Raw genomic sequence first — 25,040 nt, forward strand, 5'->3', positions numbered from 1 at the left:
GAGCACTAGAAGCACTATAAGTGTAGTGCTGAACATAGCAAAGTTGCATATAGGTCAGAAATGTGATTGCTCTGGTGTGAAAGGGGATTTACTATGACTAGGTGGCAGGCTGAGGTTTTCACTTTTTTCCAAAGAAGTAAATTTTTTGTTCTATTTTTTCAGTCTCGTTTTTGTCACAGCAGTAGCCCTCTGCATCCATAGCACTGATATGTAAACCTGTGAAGAAAGTGCAAGCTTGGAACGTCAACATTTTGCTTAGAGATTTAAGCCCCTGAAAGCATCAGCCGACAGCAGCTGTTTGAAAATGAAGGGGACAGTAACAAGCATGTTTGGGGTGTGGGGATGAGAAGAAGCAAGTGTATATTCATGGGTCCCTTCTGCTTCGTTTTGTCAACTAGCAATTTTCATCAAGAGCCTTTTATTTCAATCCTTTAGGACACTTGCACCTAATCTCCAGCAGCTTCAAATCCTGACCACTCATATATCAAACGCCCGTGCCACTTTATCAGCCTCACAGCTACTGTAGTACAAAGGGGCCTTGAGAAATGGCCGGCACAAGTGACTATTTAATTCCCTGAGGGTACCTAACATTTTTTGCTCTGGCTTGGAAAATGCCTCACTAGAGTTTTGCTAGAAGTTTGATGATTTTGGTTTGTTTTTTGAAACAGCCCAATTCTTGATGAAATTAAAATGTAATTAATGATTCCATTACCTAATTCAGAAATACAATGGAACTTGCTTTCACGGACAATTAGAGTTAATACACTTATGATTAAATCTGCCTGCAGAAGTAAGAAAGAGATAAGTTCTTAATACAAGGCTTTTATGGAGGACTAGAAAATATATCTTGTGTTTGGAAAAGCCTTTATCTTAATGCCTCTGTAACTTTCGAGTAGAGGATTGGTTCATCATGCGTGTTAAATTTGAACACTCTATGAAAATTGTTCACTGAGTTTCTGATGCAAATTACTGTTCCAAATTTGATTGCTATGTTAGCTGTTGGATTTAACTTTTCCACATTTTTTTACATTTAGATAGCAAAGACCTTTTAGAGGGACCTAGTTGCAGACTTTTAAGAATCTTTTTTTGGCTGTTATTTTAATGTGCTTTGCAATATCAGAAGTGTGATGCAGTTCTCTTTGTGAGGGTTATCAAAGGTAATTCTTGTGAAACTGAGATATACATTTGCAGAAGCTTTTACATAATAAGCCATAAGGTCTAGTTGTTTTACAATAAAGTCTAACCATTGCATTATCATTTTATCTAAAATGAATATCTGTGGTTTCCCCATAAGTGTAGAATATAAACACTATGTAATATCTTCTAGAGGGTTTTTTGTTGTTGTTGTTGCTGTTTGACTTGGGTTTTTTTTTGTTTGCTTCTTTTCTTTATTTTTAAAATTGAAGACCGGAAAGAAGATTGAAAATGGGTGTTATTTGCTGATTGACTTATGAAGGTCATTTATGACTCCTTAAACTGTAGAAGAATAAAATACTACCCATAAAACATACCCAAAATTTGGAACACTGATGTAATGCTGACAGTTTTTAAATATTTTAAAACCACTTTTCTGCTACTGGTATAAGAGTATAAAAATGGACAAGCAAAGGATATTTTAAAAATTGAAAAGCTCTCTGTTTTTCCAAATTCTTCCATTTCTGAAACAGGCCCCTCTCAAAAACACAAATGTCAAAATAAATTAAGATAAGCCTTTCTTGCAGCATTTCTAAGTTGTAGGAAAGAGGAAAGCATTGGCAGTTTTGCTGGGAAGACTGTGCTTTTAAGGTTAATTGGACAGATTTTAAGAATCAGGAGTCACAAGTCTCCTTTCTATTTAGTGTGACATCTGTGTGTTTCCACCTCTGTCAGCAGAATAATTTCTTATCTTAAATGGGTTAGTTAATCCACCCTAACTGGCGAAATAAGTAATTTTAGTGCCCAGCTGTGGAGTACATGTTTGCAGAGTATTTTAAGATTTTGTTTATCATTACTTACCCCTTATGAGAAGCTTCATATATTTCATCATGTCCTTCTTACCTTCATTTTTCTTTTCTTTGCCTTTAGGGTGAACCTGGCTTGCCTGGCATAGCAGGAGAGAAGGGAGAAGCAGGGCTCAAGGTCAGTATGAAAATGGATTAAAAACAGAAGCACATAGTATGTGAGTGCATATGTAGATGACAGTTGTGCTTTCCCGCTTGGGTTTATATTCTGACTGGCTTTTAATGATCTGCTCCCTCCAGTGATCAGTGCTGTAAGAGGCTTTACACATCTCATCATAAAGAAGCATATTCTTCTGCTGTGCATGTATAATTCCAGTCAGTGGCACTGAGGCATAGACATTCACTGCCAACTCAATGCAATATGCCTGCAAGTGTTTGGGAATCTGGGGACCTTTTGAGAAAGGCTTTGTTTATGCCCCTTACAATGTGTTTCAAGCTTCTTTTCAAGAACTGCTGCCGTCAATTCTTTGTCAAATGTCAGGGTGAAATCGTGAGGGCTGATCCTGCTATTCTGGAAGTTAGCAGCAAGCCTCATTAGAAGCATGTCTCAGACAGTATTTGTTACATCAGAATTACTCTTTGCACTTTATTGTTATATAGTTTGTTCTGCTGTTTTAATATCAAAAAAAGGAAGTAGAACATAAAGCTTATGATAACTTCATTTAAAAGAAAACATGTCCAAGATGATGGGATCTGTGGGCCTCTTGGAGGGGGCAATGCTAAATTCTAATCCCATCAGCTGCAAGTGAGTGTCTCTGGTGCACATATTCTCCTCAGCTGATTCTGTGCATCGTGCTGCTGCTGACAGACATGCAAGGCAGCCTCTTTACATTTACTGACTGGCTGCTTGTCCATAAGGAATGAAAACAAACCATTTGGGAGCATGACCTTTTCTTACTTTGTATACAGAAGAAGCCAAATTATGGCAGTTGATGCTTAATTCGTATTCACAGCTGTAATCCCTGAGTTACCTAGCGACTGCCAGCCATCAGAAGGGGCAGAGATGAGCCAGATTGCAGCTCTGAACCAGAAACGCAGAGATGAGTTATCAGGGTCAGGCTGGTGTGCAAAAGTACTTTTGCAGTTTCTCGAGCATGGTTTAATTTTGAAAAAAAAAAAAAGGATGTAAGCCATCTTATAACAGAGGTTGTTAGAGACAATATAAGGAGCACTGAAGGCTCTTTACTCTTAAACAGTTATGAATTAGCTCAAGCCACTTAAGGCATTTTCTCTCTCTTGAGGAACCTTCTGAGCCATTGACAGAATCATAAGACCTTCCCTTCACATTCAGACTTTTTGTTTCCTTTGTTCCCAAAACAAGGAGAATCACGTGTAGGAGCCAGCTAGGGCCCTGCAGGTTGCAGGTTCTCAGAGACATATGCCTGTTTGTCAGGGTCTAGGACAACATAGTGAGAGAAGTCTTCACATGCAAACCATTGACACTTTAAAAAAATATATATTGAAGTTGTACTGTGCATTGAGATCTGTTAAATTTACATATTTTATTGTTCACTGGAGATTTTCTTGTTTTGTTGTATCATCTGAGACATGGTCATCAGTAGTGACATAGGTATTAGTAGTGATAGTAGTACTAACATTACTAATAACTAATGATAGTAAGGCTAACACTTTGATTTTTGCCAGAGTTAGTAACTTACAACTTTTTTGCTCCAATTATTTTTCTTAGGGTGACCCTGGAGAAAGAGGAGAAAAGGTGAGACGTTTCATTTCCTTTGTTGTGGTTCTGTTCAGATAACTTGCTTGGAGAATCACCAGCGCACCGATCCCAAGTTTAAAAAAATAAAAAGCCACAGCTACTGTTCAGCTAGAACTTGAGTGGAAATGTGCAGCCTTTCTGAGGGTCAGATAATACCTACTAATGGAAGTTACTGATCTTTGATTACTACAGAGGGATTAGTCACAGAGTGCAGTGATTGTGTTAAAGGCTGCACAGCTGAGCAATCAGTCCTAACTATGGTGGGTCTCAGAAAATGATGAGCCTGTCTGAATAAATTAGAAATCCACACGTTTCTCATAACTTGGTTTTGATGCTCTGACTCTGTGTGGAATAAAACAATTAGGTAACAGAATGATAAAACTACGTGGATTCTAAATGATACCTAGATAACAAGTTCTCCACATACTAAAAATGGAATGCTGCATTTGTGTTTGAGTCAGTTTAAGTAAGAGCAAGGGAGTCTGCCCCCACGATCTTCTAGTGATGCTGTCTGGAGAGGCACCAGCAGCACAAGTGGTGCACTGACAATGCTCTTACTTGCACTGATGGTGCTCTTTCTTGCACTGAGTTAGCAAAAAATTGCTTCTCTGATGTCCAGTCATACCAAGGCAAGACAAAGGGGTGGAACAAGCCCAATACTGCAAAGGAGGAATACAATTCTGCTCTTCCAGGAGTAGTGGCTGGTAGGAGCACAGTAAGTTTAGAGTTGAGCTGCCTCATCTGCTCACAGGGGCAGTTTGAGAAATAGCATAAGCCTTATTCTGAGTAGGAATCCGTGCACAGCATCATCTTCTGCGAGTATACTGAGCTTATGTTTAAAAAGTAAGTTGTTTGTACTGAGGTGCAATTTGCTCTTGAGAAATGTTTACCTGCGTCCTTGCAGCTACAACTGAATTTCACTTCCACATCTGTGTAAATCTGTGTAATAGCAGCTGGAAGCATTCTTTGCTGAGGCAATTCATTTCACCTTTTCAAAAACACACCATAAAAAGAATCGAGGGAGATCTTGAAAGTCTGTACCCCACATGCAGAACTATGTAATCATGAAATACTCATCATGCAAAAATTTCTTCTGTTAAAATGATATTTTTTAAGTACTTCAATAATCCTTTGTTTTCAGACATGAAAGGAATAACAATGAATTTTAATACTTAAAACCATTATATTTTTCCATAATTATCCTTTGTGTTTTTCTAAAAAGTTACAGATACCCTCAATATGCTTTATCATGTCAAATGAACTTGGGATGATATTCCTCAGTTACTCTTCCATGTTTCATATATATTTCCTTAACTAAAGTGCTGCTAGATTGTTAGCTAGTTCCCATTGTATCAGTGACTGTGTATAAATTGCTAAGTCCTCTCCAAATGGAATTTCACCATTAAGGTTTTCAGAACAATATGACAGATACTGAATAATGTTACTTGAATAGTACTACTGGTTATCTGACCAAAGTCAGGACTGTGTTTTTAGTCTACTTAGGCTCTGTTTTTATCAATATTTTTTTGCATTTTAAATACTTCTTGCACTTTACATGAACCTCAAGTCCCACAGAAATTTTTAGCCTATCTTCTTAACATATAACAACATATAACATATTTGATGTAGTCTGGACTTCTTATTTGGTTACATGACTAGGTGGGAATTAGGTCTCTTTATAGAAAATTATGGTGAAATTTTTACTTAATTTTTTTTTAGTAGAAAATATCTACTTAGCCATGAAGAAGTGTTAACTGAATGTCATTTTTTAAACAAAAACAGCGTATAGAATTTATGTAGAGATAAAGTTATTAGGTAGCTCCTTGGAGGAGTGACATTTAGTGAATTTTTTTTAGTTCGTGAATCATTCATGAAGGACTTCAGACTCAGAGAGTATATGCTATAAATTACTTGAAAATCCCAATAAAAACTACTGGAATTGTCTGACTGTCATCTGAATTTTATTAGATGCATCTAGGCTAATGTCTCTGTGTTGGGAAGAAAAATGTAGTGGTAATTTAAAGTGCTGAACCATCAGGAAATCATTAAATTATTCCTTCCTTGCTAAACTTCAGTGAAATGAGAAAGATGGTAGATAATACCAACAGGTATTTTGATACTTTGTGGTGGGGGTTTTTTATAGATCTGTGAAAGGGATCGCATTTATAGTGAAATCTGTATAAGACATAGCCACTTCCTGACCACGTCACAGAGACTATCTGATTAACAAAATCAGCTTGCATTGTTAATCATGTTGGAATGCTGACTCTTCCCTGCATACTGTGTGCTTACAGAAAATCATTAAAACATAATGTGTATTTCAATTATAGGGAGATGCTGGCGAGAATGGACTGAAGGGCGACACAGGAAAAAAGGTAACACCACTTCATGGCAGAGAAGAAAATGTGTGCCTTAGACATGCTTATAGTATAACCAACTAATGAAAATAAGAATTTGTTCAAAAGAAAAATGCATTTTGAGCTGGGTTTTTTTTAGAGGTGAGTGATTTGGTTGAGTTAATTTTTATGAACAGCAGAAAACTTTTCACTATTCTGTCCAGCTAAACATAAGATTTCTTACTTTATACAGTAGTAGCCCTAGTACAGAATATATCAGCCTGGTTGTAGCTAGCAATCCACTGTTGAAATTTGCATCATACAGAAACTTTGGTCACAATCTGCCAGTTAGAACTGCCCCTTTGAATTATACCCATGTTTTCTGATATACCCTTTAACTTTTCTCCTTCTGTGTTTCATCAAAGAGTGGGACCAAACCAATATGGGACAAAAATTGTGGTATTGTGATAGGCAACTTCCCTCCAAAATTGGCAGCTGGAAAATCAGGAGTTGATGATACACACAATTTAAATCTTTATTCCAAGTGACATCAACAATAACCTCACTTTATACCTTCTTAGTTTATTGCTGCAAAGTTCCATGATGTTGCAGAAATCATCAAAAATAGATTTTTGTCAAAATTTTTATTTTCCTGAGTTTTCTTTTACGTGAGACTCATGCTCAGAAAATTGAACTGGAGTTTTCAGTTTTCCTTACACAAGCTAGTCTTTAGCAGTTAGGGTAAAGGCTGTGTTGCACACGAGAAAGGGTCAGACATACTGATCTCTTTTGATCATGATTTTTTAATTCATTTGCTTCTAAAAACATTTATTTTAGTGACTACACTTGGGCAGAAATATAAGTACATTTTCTTGTATCCCTGCATGTGGAATGCTTAACCAACTTACAACATTTCAGTGCAAGGAGAAATTTGTGATGGATTTATCAAGTTGGTAAGGAATGCATGCAAATCCCTCAGGAGCTCTCATTTGGGTACAGTAAATCTGTACTTAGAAGAGCACAAGGATTTTAAGGCATATTCTAAAATGTCTAAAAACAGACATTAGATATAAGAATAGTCAAGTTACTTGATTCTTTGAGTTAATTTAAATAATACTTTATTCGTAGTCATGCTTATTAACACAGATTAAAGTTTTAAGAACCTTATTTACTTACTTACATGATATATGCTGGTAACATAATCTTGATCCACTCTTAACGTGATGTAAGAATATAATCCGCTTCAAGTATGAATTGAGATCGTTGTTCAGATAGATAGTTCTACAACAGGTAAATGGTAAGTTTATAATCTCTCTGGGATGCCTAGTGCAACTTCACCTGTTGCTTTTCTACTTCGTTAGCCTTGGGGGTGAGCTTGCATCCACGAGAATGCCCTTACTGCCCTGTGATCAGCAGTGTGCACATCCCCGTTTTTGACAAAAGAAAAAAGTTTTCTCTTTCTTTCAGTGGGAGATCCTTTCTGCCCAAGTATAAAGTTTTAAATACAGCTGTATGAGCTTCCAACAGTTAGGCAGTCGAGTTAGGATCAACTTGTGGAAAGTGTAGGTCGTCAGGAGACTTCTTATTTTGCTGTATCTGAAGAAATTTCAAGACACTTCCTGAACTTCATAATGTGGAAGTCTCCCAGAGGTGGGATGGTGACATGGGAATATATTCTGTTTGTTTGGAGTGCACTGCTTTAACCATAATGGGTTAGAATCTTCTGCATTCATTTTTGCCAGATTTGCCAGAACTGTGACTTCTTTGACTTTCAGTACTTTTCTTCTTTTTCACTGCCTACAAGACAATCTGCCACCCAGTAAAAAAAGATACAGTTCTTAGAGAAGAGCTGCAGCTTAAAGTTTCTGATAGGTAGCTTTGCAAACAATCCTTTCTAGAGAGCTTACGAGGGTGATTTTTGACAGATAATTTAGGAGTAAGCATTAAACTTGCTGTCATTACGTTACACTTGAGCTACTTAACAAGGTTTGTACTCTCTCCTGTTCTTCAGCATAGAGGGAAGTTTTTTGCTTAGGAGATTTAATCCATAGTCCATAAAACTTAAAAACATTTCTTTAAAAGCTTAAATAGAGTTTCTGTGAGATAAATAATAAATTTTTATTCATATGGTTAGAGAGTGAGATACCACATGACAACAGATTCAGACTTGGTTTAGGAGCAGGTTCCTGTTTATGCAAAAAATGTAGCTTTGTTTTCTGAACTGCTGTACCTAGTGACACTCAAAAATACGGACTTGGCTCCTTAATTCTTGACCTGAGACTTGAGAATTAAAATGTCTCTGTTGAATTGTCCTACTTTGAAGATGGTGTCAATGCCAAGCTTGAGTTCTTGCTTCTGTTCTTCCACTGTAGCCTTGATCCCTAGAAACTACCAGGGATCTTCCTTCTTTGTACATGTTTCCCTACTAAAGTTTCTTCATTTGCAAACTGTCTTGACTCAGCAGTGACTTGTGAACATAAACTGTACCATAATTTTTTTTCTTTGATCTAATTTTTATTCTTGCATGAAGGTGGATTATAAATACTTTGTGCTTTATCTTGTCCATATCCATCATCGCCCTTTGAAATGTTTAACCATTCGATGTGTCTTACTAGTTGTTTTGGCCCTTTATAGTTATGAAAGGTTCTTGAGGCTTTCAGTTGTACGTGTTTTTAGGGATATTCACACTGTCACTCATGCATGTCTATCAAAATGAGACAGCTCAGGGTTCCATGCACATATCAATCTCATAATACTGATTTTTGTGTTTTCTTCACTCAAGAGCTAGCTGCAGTAACTGCGTTTTCCTGTTCTTCAGAGGCCAGTGAGCATGTCAGCCAGTACAATTTAATTTTATGAGATCATACTAAGAAGATGCCATGCCCAAACCAGCTCTAAAGCTATGGCATTCACAGAAACATCAGGAATGGGTGTCCCCTACTTGTATTTTGTGCAAAGAATATTAAGCATTTATACTCTGCTATCTTTGCAGTGTATTACAGTACTGGCTTCTATTCTACCTATGTAAATCACTGGCAGACTGCTCAGGAGCTTGAAGTTGCTGCTAGGTAGCAACTTTCTACTTTCAGTGAATAATGTACATTTATTTTCAACATTTTTTTCAAATAGAAGCATACTAGTCATCCTCAGTAGTATATAGACTAACTACCAAACTTTTCAGTAGTTTTTTTTTCTTTTTTTCTTTTGCATATTGTTTAAGAAAAAAAAAAACGAGCTAATCCTCTGTCCTGTGCATATCAGTGCCTGTGAAATCCAGTCAACCCAGCAGAATGTAGGCAAATCTTTTTGAATGCTAGATGCCCTCTCAGAACAGAGACCTTTCCTGAATATGTAAATTACCATAGCTGTCTTATCCTGTATAGTATAGTCCTTCATGCATTAATATATCCATTTAAATACACTGGAGTGTTGAGGAAGTAAAGCTATGACCTGTCCTGATGGAGATAAACTCATAGGTCACTGGGGGTTTTTTCAGTGTGAATCTTCATTGGCACAAAAAATGTTGAGTTGAGTCCTGACACTTGCCACCTATAAAATTAGGTCAAATGATGACTCATATTCTTTGTAAATAACTGAATTATTTTTAATGTAGATCAGCAATTTAGAGATATCAAAGTATGTCCCATATTCTGGATGTATGAAGTCCATTTATACGACATCTGCAATTATTACATCTACATTATTAGTTGTGAAATTTGAGGTTAACTGTAATAGATGTTTGGGTGAGTGAAGCTAAATCTCTCTCTACATGGTCTTAAAAACAATACTGTTCCTTTTCTGAATCATACTGATGTAATTAATTCGTTAAATGCCTATGTAGCAGCACAGAAAACAGGCAGTCTTGGTATGCATTTATTTTGCTATATAATGTTGCTATCCTCTTACATGATTTACGTGTTTCATGGAAAATTGTTTATGTAGTAAGAGTGATTATTTCTTGTGGATTTTGTATCAGGGTGACCCTGGCTCTTCTGCGGCTGGAATTAAGGTAATGGAGTTCTAAAGAAGTTGTGCAGGGAGAAGAGGGTGGTTGGTCCATGTAACTTTACAGTGTCAGAGACATTTTGGGTATCATTTATGTTACGGCTTTCCACAGCTCTATCTTTAATTAATTTTCTCAGATCTCATGTCTTTAATCTGTTGTCTTTCAGGGTGAACCTGGTGAAGCTGGACGGCCTGGACAAAAGGTACTACTTGGAAATGTTCAGTTTTCCCTTTCTGCTGGATTTATGATAAATGATGTTACATCCATGTTTCCACTGGCACTTACCTGTACTGGGATGAATCCAAGGCAGTACAGTTTAGTAGCCCAGTGCTGTACATATTTGGTCTATGTTTATTTTGTATTTTAAAAAGGCACAGGAATGATGATACTAATTAGCATTAAAAGCAATTCTGACTAACCCACCTTCCCTTCTAGCCACAGCACAGTTCTTGCATTCAAAGCTTGCCCCATTGCAGCTCGTGAGACTAACAAAGAATGGCTCTGCTTCTTGGGTGATCACAAGCTAACCCTGCATGTTTAACTATTAATCTTCAAACTGTGGTACACTGTTAGTTCTTATCAGGAAGAAAATAAATATTGGTTGGAATCCCTTTCAGATATGCCTGTGAGGGGAATCAAACCATCAGTAGAACGCAGTGTATTCGGAAGAACAGACTAGGTAATGCTGCTCTGTTCTTCCTTCCAGCATAAGAAATTCCCCTGGGTGCTGTGTGGCTGAGGCTGCTTCTGCAAGGAGAGGTCCTGCAGGAGTTACCATAACTGTACTGCATGAGGCCCTGTGCAGCTGGGGAATATGCTCTTTGAATCCACAGTACATCAAACACAGCAAATGCTGTGCCTTCAGCTTCCGTTCGTGAGAGTAGGGGGCAGGTCCTGCAGGGAGAGCAAAGAGGCAATGAGAGAACTGGATTTCTGCATTGCAATATTTTGTTTCCCTCTGGAGCCATTGGCATTGTTCTTGCCTCTTACAACATTGAAAATATTCCACTGCACACTGCTACCAGAGTCAAACAGGGTCCTTCTGCCACTTGAGATATTCCAGACAGACAGTCAAGAGCTAAAATTCTATATAGTGCATGGCAAGACAACCATTTTCTAATACTCAAGGTATTTTGGTGATTAAGCAAAACCCCAAACCACATATAAATAAGAAATAAATAAGAAATTAAGTATTTTTATTTAAGAAATTATAACTCTCATCAGAGAATACGTAAGACTATTATGGTTGCAAATGCAGTTTCTTAGTAAAGTGCAGTTTTAATTAGGAAAGGTAATCAAAGTATTTTAAAGCTATCTAATCCACAGAATCATTCAGTGTGTGCATTCTGCAGCATATGCTTTGCTTGGTTAATAAACTAGAAAATGCACTTAAGCGCCTGTGGAGATTCAGACTCTCATTAAGTGGCTGCCATGGAGGCAGAACTAGTGGTGATTTATCAGCAGGCTCCTGGTTCTCAGTCCCAGGCGCTCAGATTTGATCTGATTTAATCAACACGGATGAGTGAGAGGTATGCAGTTCAGACTTTCTGTATTCTCACCTTCTTTTTCATACCAAAGGGGGCTTGGTGTCTTCCTTCCACTCATGATTTCCCAGGAGTCACACTCATGTCCCAGCCCCAACCATCAGCTCCCATAACGTGCCCAGTCAGCATGCCTCCTCCAGCCAGGTGCCCCATGTCTGCTGCCCTGCACCCTTGCTTAGCAAGGACTTTTTCACACCACCAGAGGTTGTGGGAGGCTCTTTGTCCAGTTGGAGCCACGTCTCTGCCATCTACATCACCTTAATGCTTTTCCCCTTCTCTGTGTGCCATTCATATTCCCCTTCCTGTGTCCTCTTTTCTTTCTTATAGTTTCTTGTTTCATCTTCTTCTAGTTGTCCCTTATCCATTTTCTAAGCACAAAAATGTGTTGAGCTGCTCACTTGAATACTATTTTCATGAAATGAAATGTGACAGTGTTTCAGCAGTCTGACAAGGCTATTGTAGGCCACACTGTGTGCTGAGGTGACAGAATGACCTGCTCTGCCATTATGTAATAGAGTTAGTATACACCCTTGGTTTCTTGGAAAGTCATTCTTCTCATAAATCATGCTTGGAATTTTTACATTAGGAAAGGTCTGAAAAAGAAAAGACTATGCATTCATCCACAATGCTAGTTGTAATTAAGAAATAATGATTTATTTAATTTTGTTTCATATTGATGCATCTTTTAGGGGCATTTTTACTGTTTTAGATTACTGTGAATCTGAACTGGCTTTGGTGGATTCTTTCTGCTTATTATGTGTGAGTGTATGGGGGTTAGCTCTGTCCCAAGACTAAAGAGTAATCTACTGCAGAAACACTAATATAGTAACAATTATAAATATTCCAATTCTGTGCTTGCAAATGAAATTTGGTGCTTCCATGATTAAGTGGGAAAAGTTGATGGTTGCAGGGCCATATGGATGGCTGCTCATGCAAAATGTGCAAAGACAGAGTAGGAACTTGGAGTTTAACTTTTGTTAGTGCAGTGGAGCATTACTCTTTTGCAAGAGTCATACCCCATTTTCTGCTTCAGAAAGTGATAGTCAACAGACCAAAAAGTGTCTATTTAAAATGAAATCCTAGCCACTATTCTTTCATCTGATTTTATAGTTAATATTTTGAGACTGGAGTATTTCCTGTGCTTTTAGGCAATTTGAACAGTTAAAACTTTGGAGAAACTAAAACGGACAAAGAAGCTGTTACCAGATCCTTCTATACCACTTTAAATCATTCATTTTGGTAAAGTGATTTGCAGCCCCTCTATTGTGTTTTTCATTTTGTGGCACAATGTAATTTTGTTATGAGCGTTTCAAGTCTATTTAATAACTCTGCCTCAGAGAAGTGTCTCTGGGTAGTGCAGTTTGATGAACACCTATATAATGTGTTTATGTTTGTGTGTGTATTCATGTGTGTACATGAGTGTGTGGATGTATGTAAATGTGTGTGTACAAAGGCACATAAAATATTTTAAAAGCACCATCTGTAGGTATCAGCCCAAACTGCAGAGTTGAAGTCTGGATTTCTGTAAAGCTCACGAGTGTAAAAAGTCTGGAATATAGTTCAATTCGTTATAAAGGTAGAAGTTGGCTTCAGAGTTCAAACCTGAGCTTCCAGAAAGTTCAGGGAATATTCAGATCCAAGGTGCTGGTTAAAATCCATCTCTGTATTAAAATAAAATCCCCAGCCTTTAAAATAATGTTTATTCACATGTTGTTACTCTTTCTCTGTTCATCATCTTTATTTCCCTAGACAACATCTTTCCATTTAGTTGATATCTCAAATGACCGTTTGTGAGAATGTTGTCATTCTTGTCTTAGACTAATTCCAAAATGAATACATTCCATTTTCAATACTTGTTACAAAATTACCTTGCAAATAGAGCTCTATAGGTCTTTCCATTGCAATTTTAAATAAGCAACGTTTTTCTGGGTAAAGTGGTAAAAGGTTACATTCCCACTGTCCTTCATGACACTGTGTATATTCAGAGATAAAAGAACAAGCTCTGAAATGGTGCTGTGGATAGCTCTATAAAACTGATGGCCCAGTTATAATTAGGCAGTCCTGCTTGAACTGTGCAATTTAAACCAAGCTCTTCTGAATTGCTTTGTAGCTAAATCAGACAGTCACAAAGCACAGTATCTAGCACAGAGTTGAAAATGGTACAGAATTAAACATCTGTCATAAGTATAGAACTTAAATGGCAGTGTGTAAAATGAACCAGTGCTGCTTGTTTTCTTCTCTTTTGCTGAAGGCTAATATGAATTCATATTTGGCTTTCCTGACATGAATTTTCAGCCTATGTGTCATCTTCACATTGAAGATTCCCAGAAGATACCTAAGTTCTTAACATGACTCTTACTAATTGTACGTTTAAGTCACTCATTTTGAAAAAACAATCCTGCTGGAGCTGACTAGCAATCATTCATGCTCTTTTATTTTGCTGCAGAATTACAGGGCTGTTCAGTGGATAGTGACTATCACTGGATAATGTCTGTAATATTATGTAATTTTCCTGTGTAGGGTGAACCAGGCCTTCCTGGGCTTCCTGGACTCCCTGGAATAAAGGTAAATAAACTGTAGTACCTGTTGTACTGGGTGGGAACACCGCAAAGAGGGGGGAAATGCAAGAATGTGGCTCAAATGGACTTAATGTACTTGTCTTACATCTTTGTCTCTGGTATTAAACTGGGTTTTTTTACAGAAAGTTCTCACATGGAAAATTGGTTAAGTGTCTATGAGTAGACAAACAGTATATCTTACCTTAAAGTGCGAGGCAGAACATTCTAGTTATTTCTTTTAAAAATCTAAAATAGTAGAGGTTTTTGTATTTTTTCTTCAATGGAAAAGTCTTGTCATCAAACTTTTACTTGGTTTCCACTTCAGTGTGTGCTTTCCAATATTCTATTGAATTCTATTCCAATATTCTACTGAATTAACCAAGCCTCCAGCCAGAGAACTGCATTAATTATACACAGGCAGTGGAGACCTGGCTCTGTTGACAAAGATACTCTGTCCATTACACAGCAGTGCTTTCCACTGACAAGTCAAAATGTTTTAATAATATTCTGCTCAGTATTAGCTACAGTCCCTGACACAATACCTGGTTTAGTTCTAGCTTAAGTGGTTGTATTGGGAGCTGCAGACGTTGGCGCAGTTTGAGCTGTAACTTTGTAATTCTGCACAGAGCGAGCAGATGCACATATCTTGAGCGATCGCAGATCAGAATGGCCACTTTTCCTTTGTGTCAAAGACTGTCGTTTCAGAAAACAAAATCTCTTTGAAACTTTTTCTTTGCATTCCAGCATGACCCTGTGAATGTCTCAAGGAGAAAGTTTATAGGATTTCCCCCATAACAAGGAGGATAAGTCAGAGACCAAGCTCTTGTCCACTGTGGAAGGACTCAGGATTTATCTCATGCAACATAACATATGCAGTGATTTTTTCAAGGGACCTGTGAATTGCCACAGCATTGAAGCACAGTGTCCCATCTGTGTTACTAGTGAATTATGGGAAAAAATTGAATGTGCCTATTAAATTTTGTGTGTTGTAACAGCGTAAAATATAGTTCTGTGGAGGTTGTTCATTTTCTGCAAGAATAGACACTGTACTAAGTAGTGGAGATCATGCAGGAGAAGAGTCTTGTGTGATTAAACTATTTTTATAAGGGCCTTTGGCAGCAATCCATATTCTGTTTACTTTAACAGTGAGCAAAGAGGTAGCTCAGTTGGAGGTCAGTGGGGCATTTGCATGAGGCACTCATCCTAGGGACACTTGCCAAAAGCAACTGGAGCTGTGGCTGCTCTTTGGGGTTTCCATGTTCATGCAGACCACGTGCTCATGCATATAACCAATAAATAAAAGTCTACATCTGAGTGGCTGCTCTGGGAAAATTATTTGTTGGCAATAAGAATGGCTCAGAAGGGCAGCTTCCAGAATCACCTGAAAGACAAAATGTGAAGTGAAAAACAGATGAAGTGTGGGAGTTTTGCCCAGTGAAAATTTGTTTCCAAATTCAGTGGAATCAGTGGAAAAACAGTGCAGTTGCCTGCAGAGCAAAATGGAATAATTTGGTCAAATATTAATCATTTAGGAAAATACTTTCTCCTGCTTAAAATCCAGTCCAGAGGGAGACTGATGATGTTTCAGTGAAGAAATTTCATCCAGTGCAGTTCTGCATTGAGGCGACTACCTGCAGCCTGGATAGTGACAAGGAAGCAGGATGTGCACGAGACAGAGCAAAGCATATCTGGTCACATAAGACTTGCAGGATGGTTGCTGTTCATTTCAAGCCATTTGTAAACTGTTTTATTAAGCAGACTGTAGTAAAAAACCATAGATTCTTCTGACTCACTGAGACTGTTTCTATGGCATGAGAAGTGGTAGCAGAAACCAGAGAACAGCTGGGGTTAGGAATATGGGCACTCATCAGCAAAGGAAAAGTAGTAGTTTCCCTCCTTTCTCACCCTCCCTTTTAGCAAAGATTTATGTTCTACCACGGTAAGATCATTGCTTTGATTTCAACAACATCAGTGTTATCTCATGGAGAAACAAATTTCCAGTGATCTGGTGTTGATGAAAAGCTACCTTGAAATAGCAGTGATAGGATGAGAAACTTGAGCATGGAAGAAACTCAGTTGTCTGGACTTGGAATCAGTTGGTGCTGTCATCTTGTACAAAACCAAGAGGAGTCTTACTTGGAACAGTGACTTATTTTTTCTTTTTCTTTTTTTTCTTTCTTTCTGGAGTGATCCTTGTTGTTTGTTACAATTTTTTTCCTAGGATTTTGGGTTGTGTTCCCATGTGGACTTTATAAAACTCTCCAAGATATGTCTTTGCTATTCTGTCTTAATAGTGATATGCAGTAGTGGTATAACATCAAAAACATAGTAGAAACCTCTCACAATGTCATTGCAACATCTAAGAACTTGTTACAAAATATAGGTTTCCATAAGGAAAATTTTTCCTAACAAACAGATTATACAATTCTCATGCATTTGCCTGCCAGCCCAGTAGCTGTTGGCAGATTTTTCAGGCTTTTCCCAAACTTTGCGAGAGGTAAGGAAAAGATCAAGATATAGGTTTATTCACATTGAAAAATCCTAGATGTGGTTCTTAAATGTTAAATATTAAGTCCGCTTTTCATTACATCTTTTAGTTGAACTTAAAATTTCTTCCTTGTAAATGTTTTTCTACAGTGGTAGGCTGTACTTTGAAATTTTTTAGGTAACTGTGCACATACACAGCACTCTTCACAAAAGGTAACCTACCTGTGCAAACACAAATGCTGTGCCAGGCAGTGGACCAAACAAGCTTCCCACGACATTCAGTCCTCTGTGCTTCAATATACATAAAGGATTAATGAATACTAATCACTGAGAAACCTTCAGCTTCTTATAATGTCATCTCAGTTAATTAATCTGTGTTCCTGGGAACCTGTAAGGACTTTGCTGAATGTGATACTGCGGTCTGAATGAGTGGCAACATTGGACAGACATGCAAGTATCATGTCTGAATTCAGGGTATGCAGCAGGGTCTTTTATTACTTACTTTTCTAGACCCATTCACTATGCACATGTGGATGTTTTGGGAGTTCTTCCTGTTCCTTTTCGTTCTCTCCTCCTTTGTCAGTTGGTGCCATGGAGGAAACACAAGTGCAGTCAGTTATTTCCAAGACAGTGAAGAAGCTGTCTGTGACAAACTGAAGAAACGTTTCTCAAGCACCTGTTGCTGTTTAGGAATGGCTGGAAACTTAATGAGCCCTGAATGTGTTCCACCTAAACTCAGAATATTAACTCATCGCTCTACTATCCCCCAGCTGATGCCAAGCAGACACAGAAGCTTGTCTGTGAAACACAAACTTCATGTATCTGTTTTACCTCACAACTTTTGCAGGAAGATACCTACAAAGCAGCACTTCCTTAATGTAATGGAAATCATGCATGCCCTCATTCACAGTAATGTCAGACATCTCTCAAACCTGTTGCATTGCATTTTCTGCAATTTGGCCTGTACAGTCCTCAATTTCTTCACGCAATGAGACGCCTTCACAAAACACAAGCCTTTTCTCAGCAACAGCACTTTTTGCAGGATCTAGATTTTTTTGGTATTTCTGGCATTTGTCCCTTTTTAAAACAAATACTGAACTGAAGCTTACCAGCACATATAAATTTTTATTTTATTGTGTTCAAGAAAACTGAACCATTTAGTGGTTTGACACGAGAAGAGAAAGGCTGCTTAGCCCTTCTGCTTTTGGGAAGTATGGAAAGCTTTCTGTGCTTTAAAATTCAGTGGAAAGGGCTGATTCAATAGACTTGCCAGTATGCAGTGTCTTGCATCTCTCTATACTATTACTTTGGATTGACTTCCCTGGGACTGTGCCTGAGCAAGCTTTCAGAAAAATCTGGATAAAGATATGAGAATTTGAATCCATTTTATATCCTTTTTTTTTTCCTTTTTATGATAGCAAAAGTGGCTCTAATTTTTTTCTGTACCTAAATTTCTTTTTTTTCTATGTCTGCTTCCCCTCTAAAGACTAAAAGACTCTCTGCTCCACAGAACGTATTTTTCTAAGGTCTGAAAGACTTCATACTACTTTCACCCAGTTAGTTCTGTTAGAAAAGAGAAATTTCAGAGGAAATGAGAGAATTTTCCAGCTGTATGCATAGGAGTTAGTCTCCTATTTAAACTCTTGCAGAAAAGAGAGCAACTGTTGTTCAAGCTTATGTGTTTAAGTGCTGCTCTTACCATCTGGCAGCAAAATGAAAGGAAATCTGAAATGAAAAGTAGTTCTAAGCCTTTTGGTTTGGAGTCAATGCCATTTACCACCTATAGGAAAGTTTGGTAAATTCCTCTCCTCTCTCAAGAGTTCTTAGGAAGGCTGTTCACATTTTCCTAATGCATTTTTCCTTTTCTATATTTCCATTCTTCTTCCTGTTTTTATTCTTTGTTAGTGTTAACAGGAAACCTGCAGGGTCTCTCTGTCTCTCTCTTTGTCTTCCCCTCTCTGCAGGTTCTGGGTGTAAATGGGAACTGATCTAAAAAAGTAGGACTTAGTACCCACCTTTGATGGGCAGGGTTTCAGAAGTATCTCTGTGGATTGGTAGGTAAAATACATTACACGACTGTGCAATGTGTTTTGAGTTTCGGCTTTCCATAATTGAAGTAGATATATAAACATATATCTGTATATTACACATCTAGCTTTGTTCATTGATTCCAAGCTGCCTGTTTTCCATATATTATGGCAATAATTAGTTGCATAGGGTAGATATGTAATTTCCCAGAACTGATTTTGAGAATCAAGGACAGAAAATGAAATCATCACTAACATTGGATGGTATGTGTGTCAGGGGTGCTACTTGGATGCTCTTCAAGATAAATTCTTCCAGTTCTTATTAATTTCTCAGAAACTATATTCTCCAAATCTCTTATTTTCTGTCCTGGAAAAAGCTGAAACAGAAGGAACTGAAACACAGAATGTTGTTTCCTCTAAAACTATTAGTAGTTGGAAGACAGAGCTTTTAAGAACTACTTCACAGCATATGTTTTGTAGCATAACTTAATTTTTCGTTGTACAAAAAAAAGTGGAAATCAAAAGTTTTGAAAACAGTTGAATAATGTCAAAATCCAACACCCTACTGTATTCAAGTATTTTGTCATCCAAAAGAAGATTTGACATCAGTAATCTGAAATTATTTCTCAAATACAAATTTTTATAAGGTCAGAAATGAGGGCATGCAATAAAGCTCCTTACCTTTCAGAAGAGTAACAAAATTCCTTAGATTTATCGTATAAGTCTTTTTTTAACAGAAACAATTTGGGGCCAAACTCTTCATCGTTTAGCAGTTTGGTCATAGAAAAGAATTTAAAATTAAATGCTCATTACAACAAGTATTTTTATTCTGTCCTCAAAATAGTTACCATGCTAACTTGAAATATAATTAGGCTTAAAGTAAGAAGTTCCTTATATGATTAATGAATGCAGAATTAATCAGAATCATTACTGGTTCTGATAGTGCTCTTCCAAAGCAACAGACTTTCTAAGCAGACAGAACTTAAAAGCAAGAAGAAAATTAGGCTCACTAAAAATAATATATGTCGTACAAAGTGAGGCTTGTTGTGAGACCTCAGGGTTTCAGCCAGGTTGTTTAGCCAGGTTTTACTTCCCTAACTCCAAATGAATCATGAAGTCTAAATACACATTTGGAAATTCTAAACCACAATTGTTTTTCTAAGTTTAGAGAACGATTATGGAGTAAAGATATTGTTTCAAATGTGATGAGTAAGCCAGACAACCTGTTTTAACTGGCAATTTCTGAAGCCAATTCTAAAGTGATATGAAAAGCCTTAAGAAAGACCTTATAAAATGGGGTTAGGGTTATTTTTTTATCAGATTTCCTTGAACCTTGTTCATTTCCTTCTTAGGAACTGAATACTGTAAGCATCCTGAGAGGAAAATTCCCATGGACATCAGGTTGTATATAAAGTCCCTCTAATGCCCTTCACAGAGACAAAGTACTCTCTGACTTGTATAGTCTAAGGCTAGCCGAGTTTCTGAGAAATTGCTTCATTGGAGCTAAGTGCTGCAAACAGAGGGAGGGCATGAGCAAGTGCAGCTCCATAGACCACCATGGATTGCTCTGTTACAGGATCCAGAGAATTTGGCCTTTATTCCTCTCCAGAGTGGAGGAGTTGCAGTGTTTTGGTTAGATAGCAACCTCAAAAACAAAGTCTTCTAGGACAGCAGATGGCAATTTACAGAAAATCAACACAGGTACCCATGAACCAAATCCAATTTATTATAGCTTCATAGCTGTTCTTTAGATTGTCTTGCATCTGGGTTTGGGGTCTTTTTTGATAGCTCTTCTGTATATCCCCACCTTTGCAGGATTCTTTTGATAGAGTTAGGCAAGGAAGAGCATCATACTGTTTTTGTTTTAAATATGCTCATAAGTGAGCCAAGGTAACGCTGAAGGCATTCACTGGTCTCTTGATGTGATTAAAATGAGGACCCTTCCACATCAGTCCTTGTCAAAAATGAACTTTGGGGTCTCCCAAAGTCTGTGACTCTTGAAGAATTTGCCTGCTGGCTCATGCCAGACCCAGGAATTTTTGGAGGTCCACTAGACCTAGAGGCAGGAGTTGGAATCTCCAAGCCTGTCCAAAGCTGTGTGTTCAGGTATGGTTGTGGTTTTCCTTCAGCCCACACAGCTAGGTTTTCAGTTTTATGAAAAAGGAGGTGGGGTGCATCTGTCTTTCTGGAGTTTTCCAAAGAAATTCAGGATACTTTGGCATGGTTTGCCAACTCCAAGGTGTGCACACAGGAGTCTTGACCTTGGTACATTTGGATTTCCAAGAGAATTCCAGGGAAAGGTGTTTTTGTGTGTCCTGCCTTGGTGCAGACCTGCCAGTCAGACCAGGCACAGAACTTCCATGGTCTTGGCAACGGGGCCAACATGGAACAAAATATTTTGGGACCAGTGAACAATGTAATAAACGTCAGAGTTTAATATCTAGATTTCTCTGGCTAATTCTAGTGCATAGCTCTAGATAAGAATAAGGATTGAAATTACATCCCCCTTTCAAATTAATGGTCTAAAGACTGGTTTTAGTCACATTTCTGTAGGATAGAGAAAATACTGTAATAAACTGATGTAGCTGGAATGTAATAAGGTAACCACAAGACAGGTAGGATGGGAATTTCAGAAATGGAAGAGAATTTATTTCATTATTATAGGAAAGTTGTGTTTTGGATGCCTTTCTGCAGCACAGGTTTCTTTTTTAGGCATTCATTGATCTGGATGGGAAAATGTGTGGTATTATCATTAGAAGAATGATTAAAGGAGGAAGAACCTTCTGTGGGAAAACAGTGTACCCATCCACTGCTGTTCTCTGCTGATTATGCTGATGTTTGGATCAGCATAAAGCTTTGTATTTCAGGCACTGGGAGAGGACTAGGAGTGTCTGTGAGAGCAAAGTTTCAAATAATGATGGTGGTGTGTGTCCCAGCTGTGCAGTGGAGGCTGATTCTGACCAAATATGGTATTAGAACTACATTGCTAATAAACATTTGCCAAATTAGTGATGTTTAAAACAGAAACTAGCAGTGAAAATGTTATTTCAACTGCTGTACTTTTTTAAAGCCAAAGTCCAAGTTTTAGGCAATTATGGGTTCTGTAAAACTTAAAGATGACAGTGAGAGTGAACTAAAGTGCTTCTTAAGGTTAACCTCTAATATCAAAGCCAGCCTCTGCTTCAGGCCATGAAAGCTTTGATCATCATGAAAACAATTCTAATAATGTCTAGATAAAAATCTGACTATACTCTGAGGTAAATTACAAGGCGACTTTTTAATACTAAATTCTGATTGTGTTCACATTACACCCTTTTCTGCTTCAGACTGTTATAAGAGGTGAAAATGAGCATTAACAATGTTTGTGAATGGTAGTATATAATTTGTTATCTGACCCTCTAGTATTTCCACAGTCAACAAATACTTGAGAATGAAAATGAGCGTGCATGGAGGTAGTCACTTAAAATATTAATGCATAAAGGCACTAAAAATGATTCTGAATATCATAACACATCACTTCTGTAGACTGAAAGAAATGCACAAGCTTGTTTTTTGTTGGTTTTTTTAAACCAAGTTGCCTGTGTTGTGATTAATACATATTGCTCCAAGTCTAACAATGGATGAAGTTTGAATGCTGAAATATGCCTTGTTGACGTCTTGTGCAATGTGGTAGTTTCAAAGCAGTGATTTTGTAACTATACCAAAAGGTTAAACTAAAATGTGTGACAGTCATCATTTGCTGATGGCTTTCTATACCACTTCCAAACCATACTTCAAATTATAGTATCATAGATTCTGTGTTCCCCATCCCAGATTTAGCAGGCAAAGAGGATTGCTGTACATTCTAACTGGATAAAACTTTGATTTTGTTGTAAGAAGTTGTAGTGAGATGTTCAGAAAAATATTATAAGTCTTGCTGACTCTGATCCCTTGCATTCCTCTCAGCATTTCGCAGTAGTTAGAACAAATTCTGAGTTCATTTAAGCAAGAGACTTAAGAACGGGAGGTGCTTCAGTGAACATCAGAGCTGCAATGCTGTCAAACCACAAGTGCCCTCCCAAGCAAGCCTTTACTCTTGCTTTCCTGCAGCTATGTGCCAGCTAAATCAAACATGCCACATGTTTACAAAAATAGCTAAAGCCCTTAGTTCTTGATTTTCTAACTCCCTTCTTGTACAGCTCTGGAATCTTGTTTGTGTCTTGGACTAATCATAAATGTCTTTCCCTTGCCTTTGCATAACAGGGACATAAGCACACTTTACTGAGAGGAAACTGTTTTCTTTACATTTCACACAATATTGGCAGTGCCAATTTTGATAGATTCTTTTGTTTGTTTGTTTGTTTGTTAATGCCTTATCCTGTGGTTACACTCAAAAGATTTGAAATATTAGAGAAGACATGGCTTAGTTTCAAATCATTCAAACACATTGTCTTTTTACTTAGAAGCTTAGTTCACATGGCAAATCAGATCTGTTTTTTAGTCTACTTACACTCTCTAGCACTGGATAGAGGGAGAATTGCATGTTTTTCTTAATGTAGCCAGGTTTTAACTACTTACTACTAGTTTGTTTCGTGTGTACTAAGAATACAGTGTTGGATCATGTTCAGCTTGGCATCCACGGTAACTCCTGCATCTTTCCCAGCAGAGCTGCTGCTCACCCAGTCAGTTCCTGGTCTCTGCTGACACACCACTTCTTCCACTCCACATTTCAAAACATTTTAAAGCTCTGTGCCATATAAGACCTGTATTCTATTTATGCTAATTAAGCCACCAGTTTATTCCATTATCAGTTCCAATAGCTTTTGCGAAGCATCTTTTTCTTGTCTCTTTAGAGATTTTGGGGGAAGGTGGGGCTGCTCCTTGGACTTTGGCCAGAAGTTTTATTGTGGTATGCAATTGGTATAGTCCTGAGCAAAGAGAAGAATTTGACTCAAAAACTGCATTAACCTTTGAGTGACACTTCTAAGCCTTACCACTGAAAAGAATCGTGTAGTTACTGCATATTTTTTATGCCTGAAGTCATAATAAGCTGGCCAAAAAATTAGCCCAGGAAAATTCAGTATTAAAACAACATGGGGCTATTAGTACATTCTCATTCTAAAATAAATTATTGAAGCTGCATTTTTCTTCATTTACTGACATTAAAGTGCTTCCATCTGCAGTGACAATCTTATGTTACTCTTGCTGATGTGTACTAATATGAAGACTTATATAAACGCTGTTTTTTTCCTTATGAGAGCAAAAGAACCCACACATACTTCTCTGTAACATGTTTGTCTCAGTTCATTTCTTTACCATATTTTGAACCATGGCCAGCTGGAAGTTCATGAGAGAAAGCTCATTATTTAGTTGTATTTTTTTTAGAATCTAAATGGAGGTCTCTGGGAGCTTGCTGTCATCCTTGATATAACCACAGGGAAGATTTCTTTGGCTTTGAACTGTTAATGATGGAGTGCTGATGAGAGCACAGATTAATGTGCAAGAATACTTCCTAATTTGCTCACCATGTGCAGCATACCTGTATATCTAAGAAGGGGAAGAGATGAAGAGAAATTATTAATATAACTGCTCATATGCACTGTCTCTATATTGTCAGTAATGATATCACTGCAGGATTATGATCTATCTTTTTTTATCTATTTTAAGAGGCATTTGATGGGCAATTTTTAGTCATTAAGTTTGGGGAAATTGCTAAAAGGCTAATAAATAAATATTAATTGGGTTACATAACTAATTTTAAAATTTACAATAGCTTGTGGATATATCTTCTTGGCTCAAATATATTAAAAAATGCAAGATTAAATAGCAGGAAGCCTTATACAGGGGTTTGTGACATGCATGGAGATAGGTAATAAAATATGGCCTTACTCTTCTGCTCAGTGCTGCTTCTTCTGCAGCTCTGCTTGATTCTTGCTATTTGTCTGTCCTGTTTGTACAAATGAATGAGAAGGAAAGGGGCAGAACAGAGAGGGAATGAAGAAAGCTGTGGCTCACTCCCAGCTGTTCACAGGGAGGGACATTGTCTGGGCACAGAGAACCTGAAGTATTTTGTGGTCAGAATGAGGAGGTGAAGTACCATGGTACTGCAAGTCTCTGACTTGAAAGGAGATGCAACACATCACAGCACTACCATCTCCATTTGTCACTGCTTTGTCATGCACCATTTCTGCCCATCTATTCACATGCTGCAGTAGAAAACTACCTCAAAACACATGACTGGAATGAACTGTCCCTTTTTAAATTTAGGAACACTCAGATCTCTCCTCCTGCCTTCAGACTTGCCTGGATATTAGTTTGATGTGTTACATTACAGACCAGGTTGCATATTAACAGTTCTTAACCTTGTAAATCCCTTGTTTGACAAC

The 25,040-nt window shown here is 37.6% G+C and overlaps 1 protein-coding gene across 5 annotated transcripts in view; it reads left to right on the forward strand.

Annotated features, from left to right (window-relative positions):
- The window catches only part of COL25A1 (collagen type XXV alpha 1 chain), a 126,318-nt gene that overhangs the window by 61,983 nt on the left and 39,295 nt on the right, over positions 1-25,040 (forward strand). For all 5 annotated transcript variants that reach the window (XM_088163846.1, XM_088163848.1, XM_088163850.1 and 2 more), the window contains 6 exons: positions 2,065-2,118; positions 3,688-3,714; positions 6,048-6,092; positions 10,030-10,062; positions 10,226-10,261; positions 14,124-14,168. In XM_088163846.1, coding sequence (XP_088019972.1) covers positions 2,065-2,118; positions 3,688-3,714; positions 6,048-6,092; positions 10,030-10,062; positions 10,226-10,261; positions 14,124-14,168 — 240 coding nt within the window. The remainder of the gene's footprint in view (positions 1-2,064; positions 2,119-3,687; positions 3,715-6,047; positions 6,093-10,029; positions 10,063-10,225; positions 10,262-14,123; positions 14,169-25,040) is intronic.

The sequence above is a fragment of the Sturnus vulgaris genome, chromosome 4, assembly GCF_052056855.1.
Source record: "Sturnus vulgaris isolate bStuVul1 chromosome 4, bStuVul1.hap1, whole genome shotgun sequence".
Taxonomy (NCBI): domain Eukaryota; kingdom Metazoa; phylum Chordata; class Aves; order Passeriformes; family Sturnidae; genus Sturnus; species Sturnus vulgaris.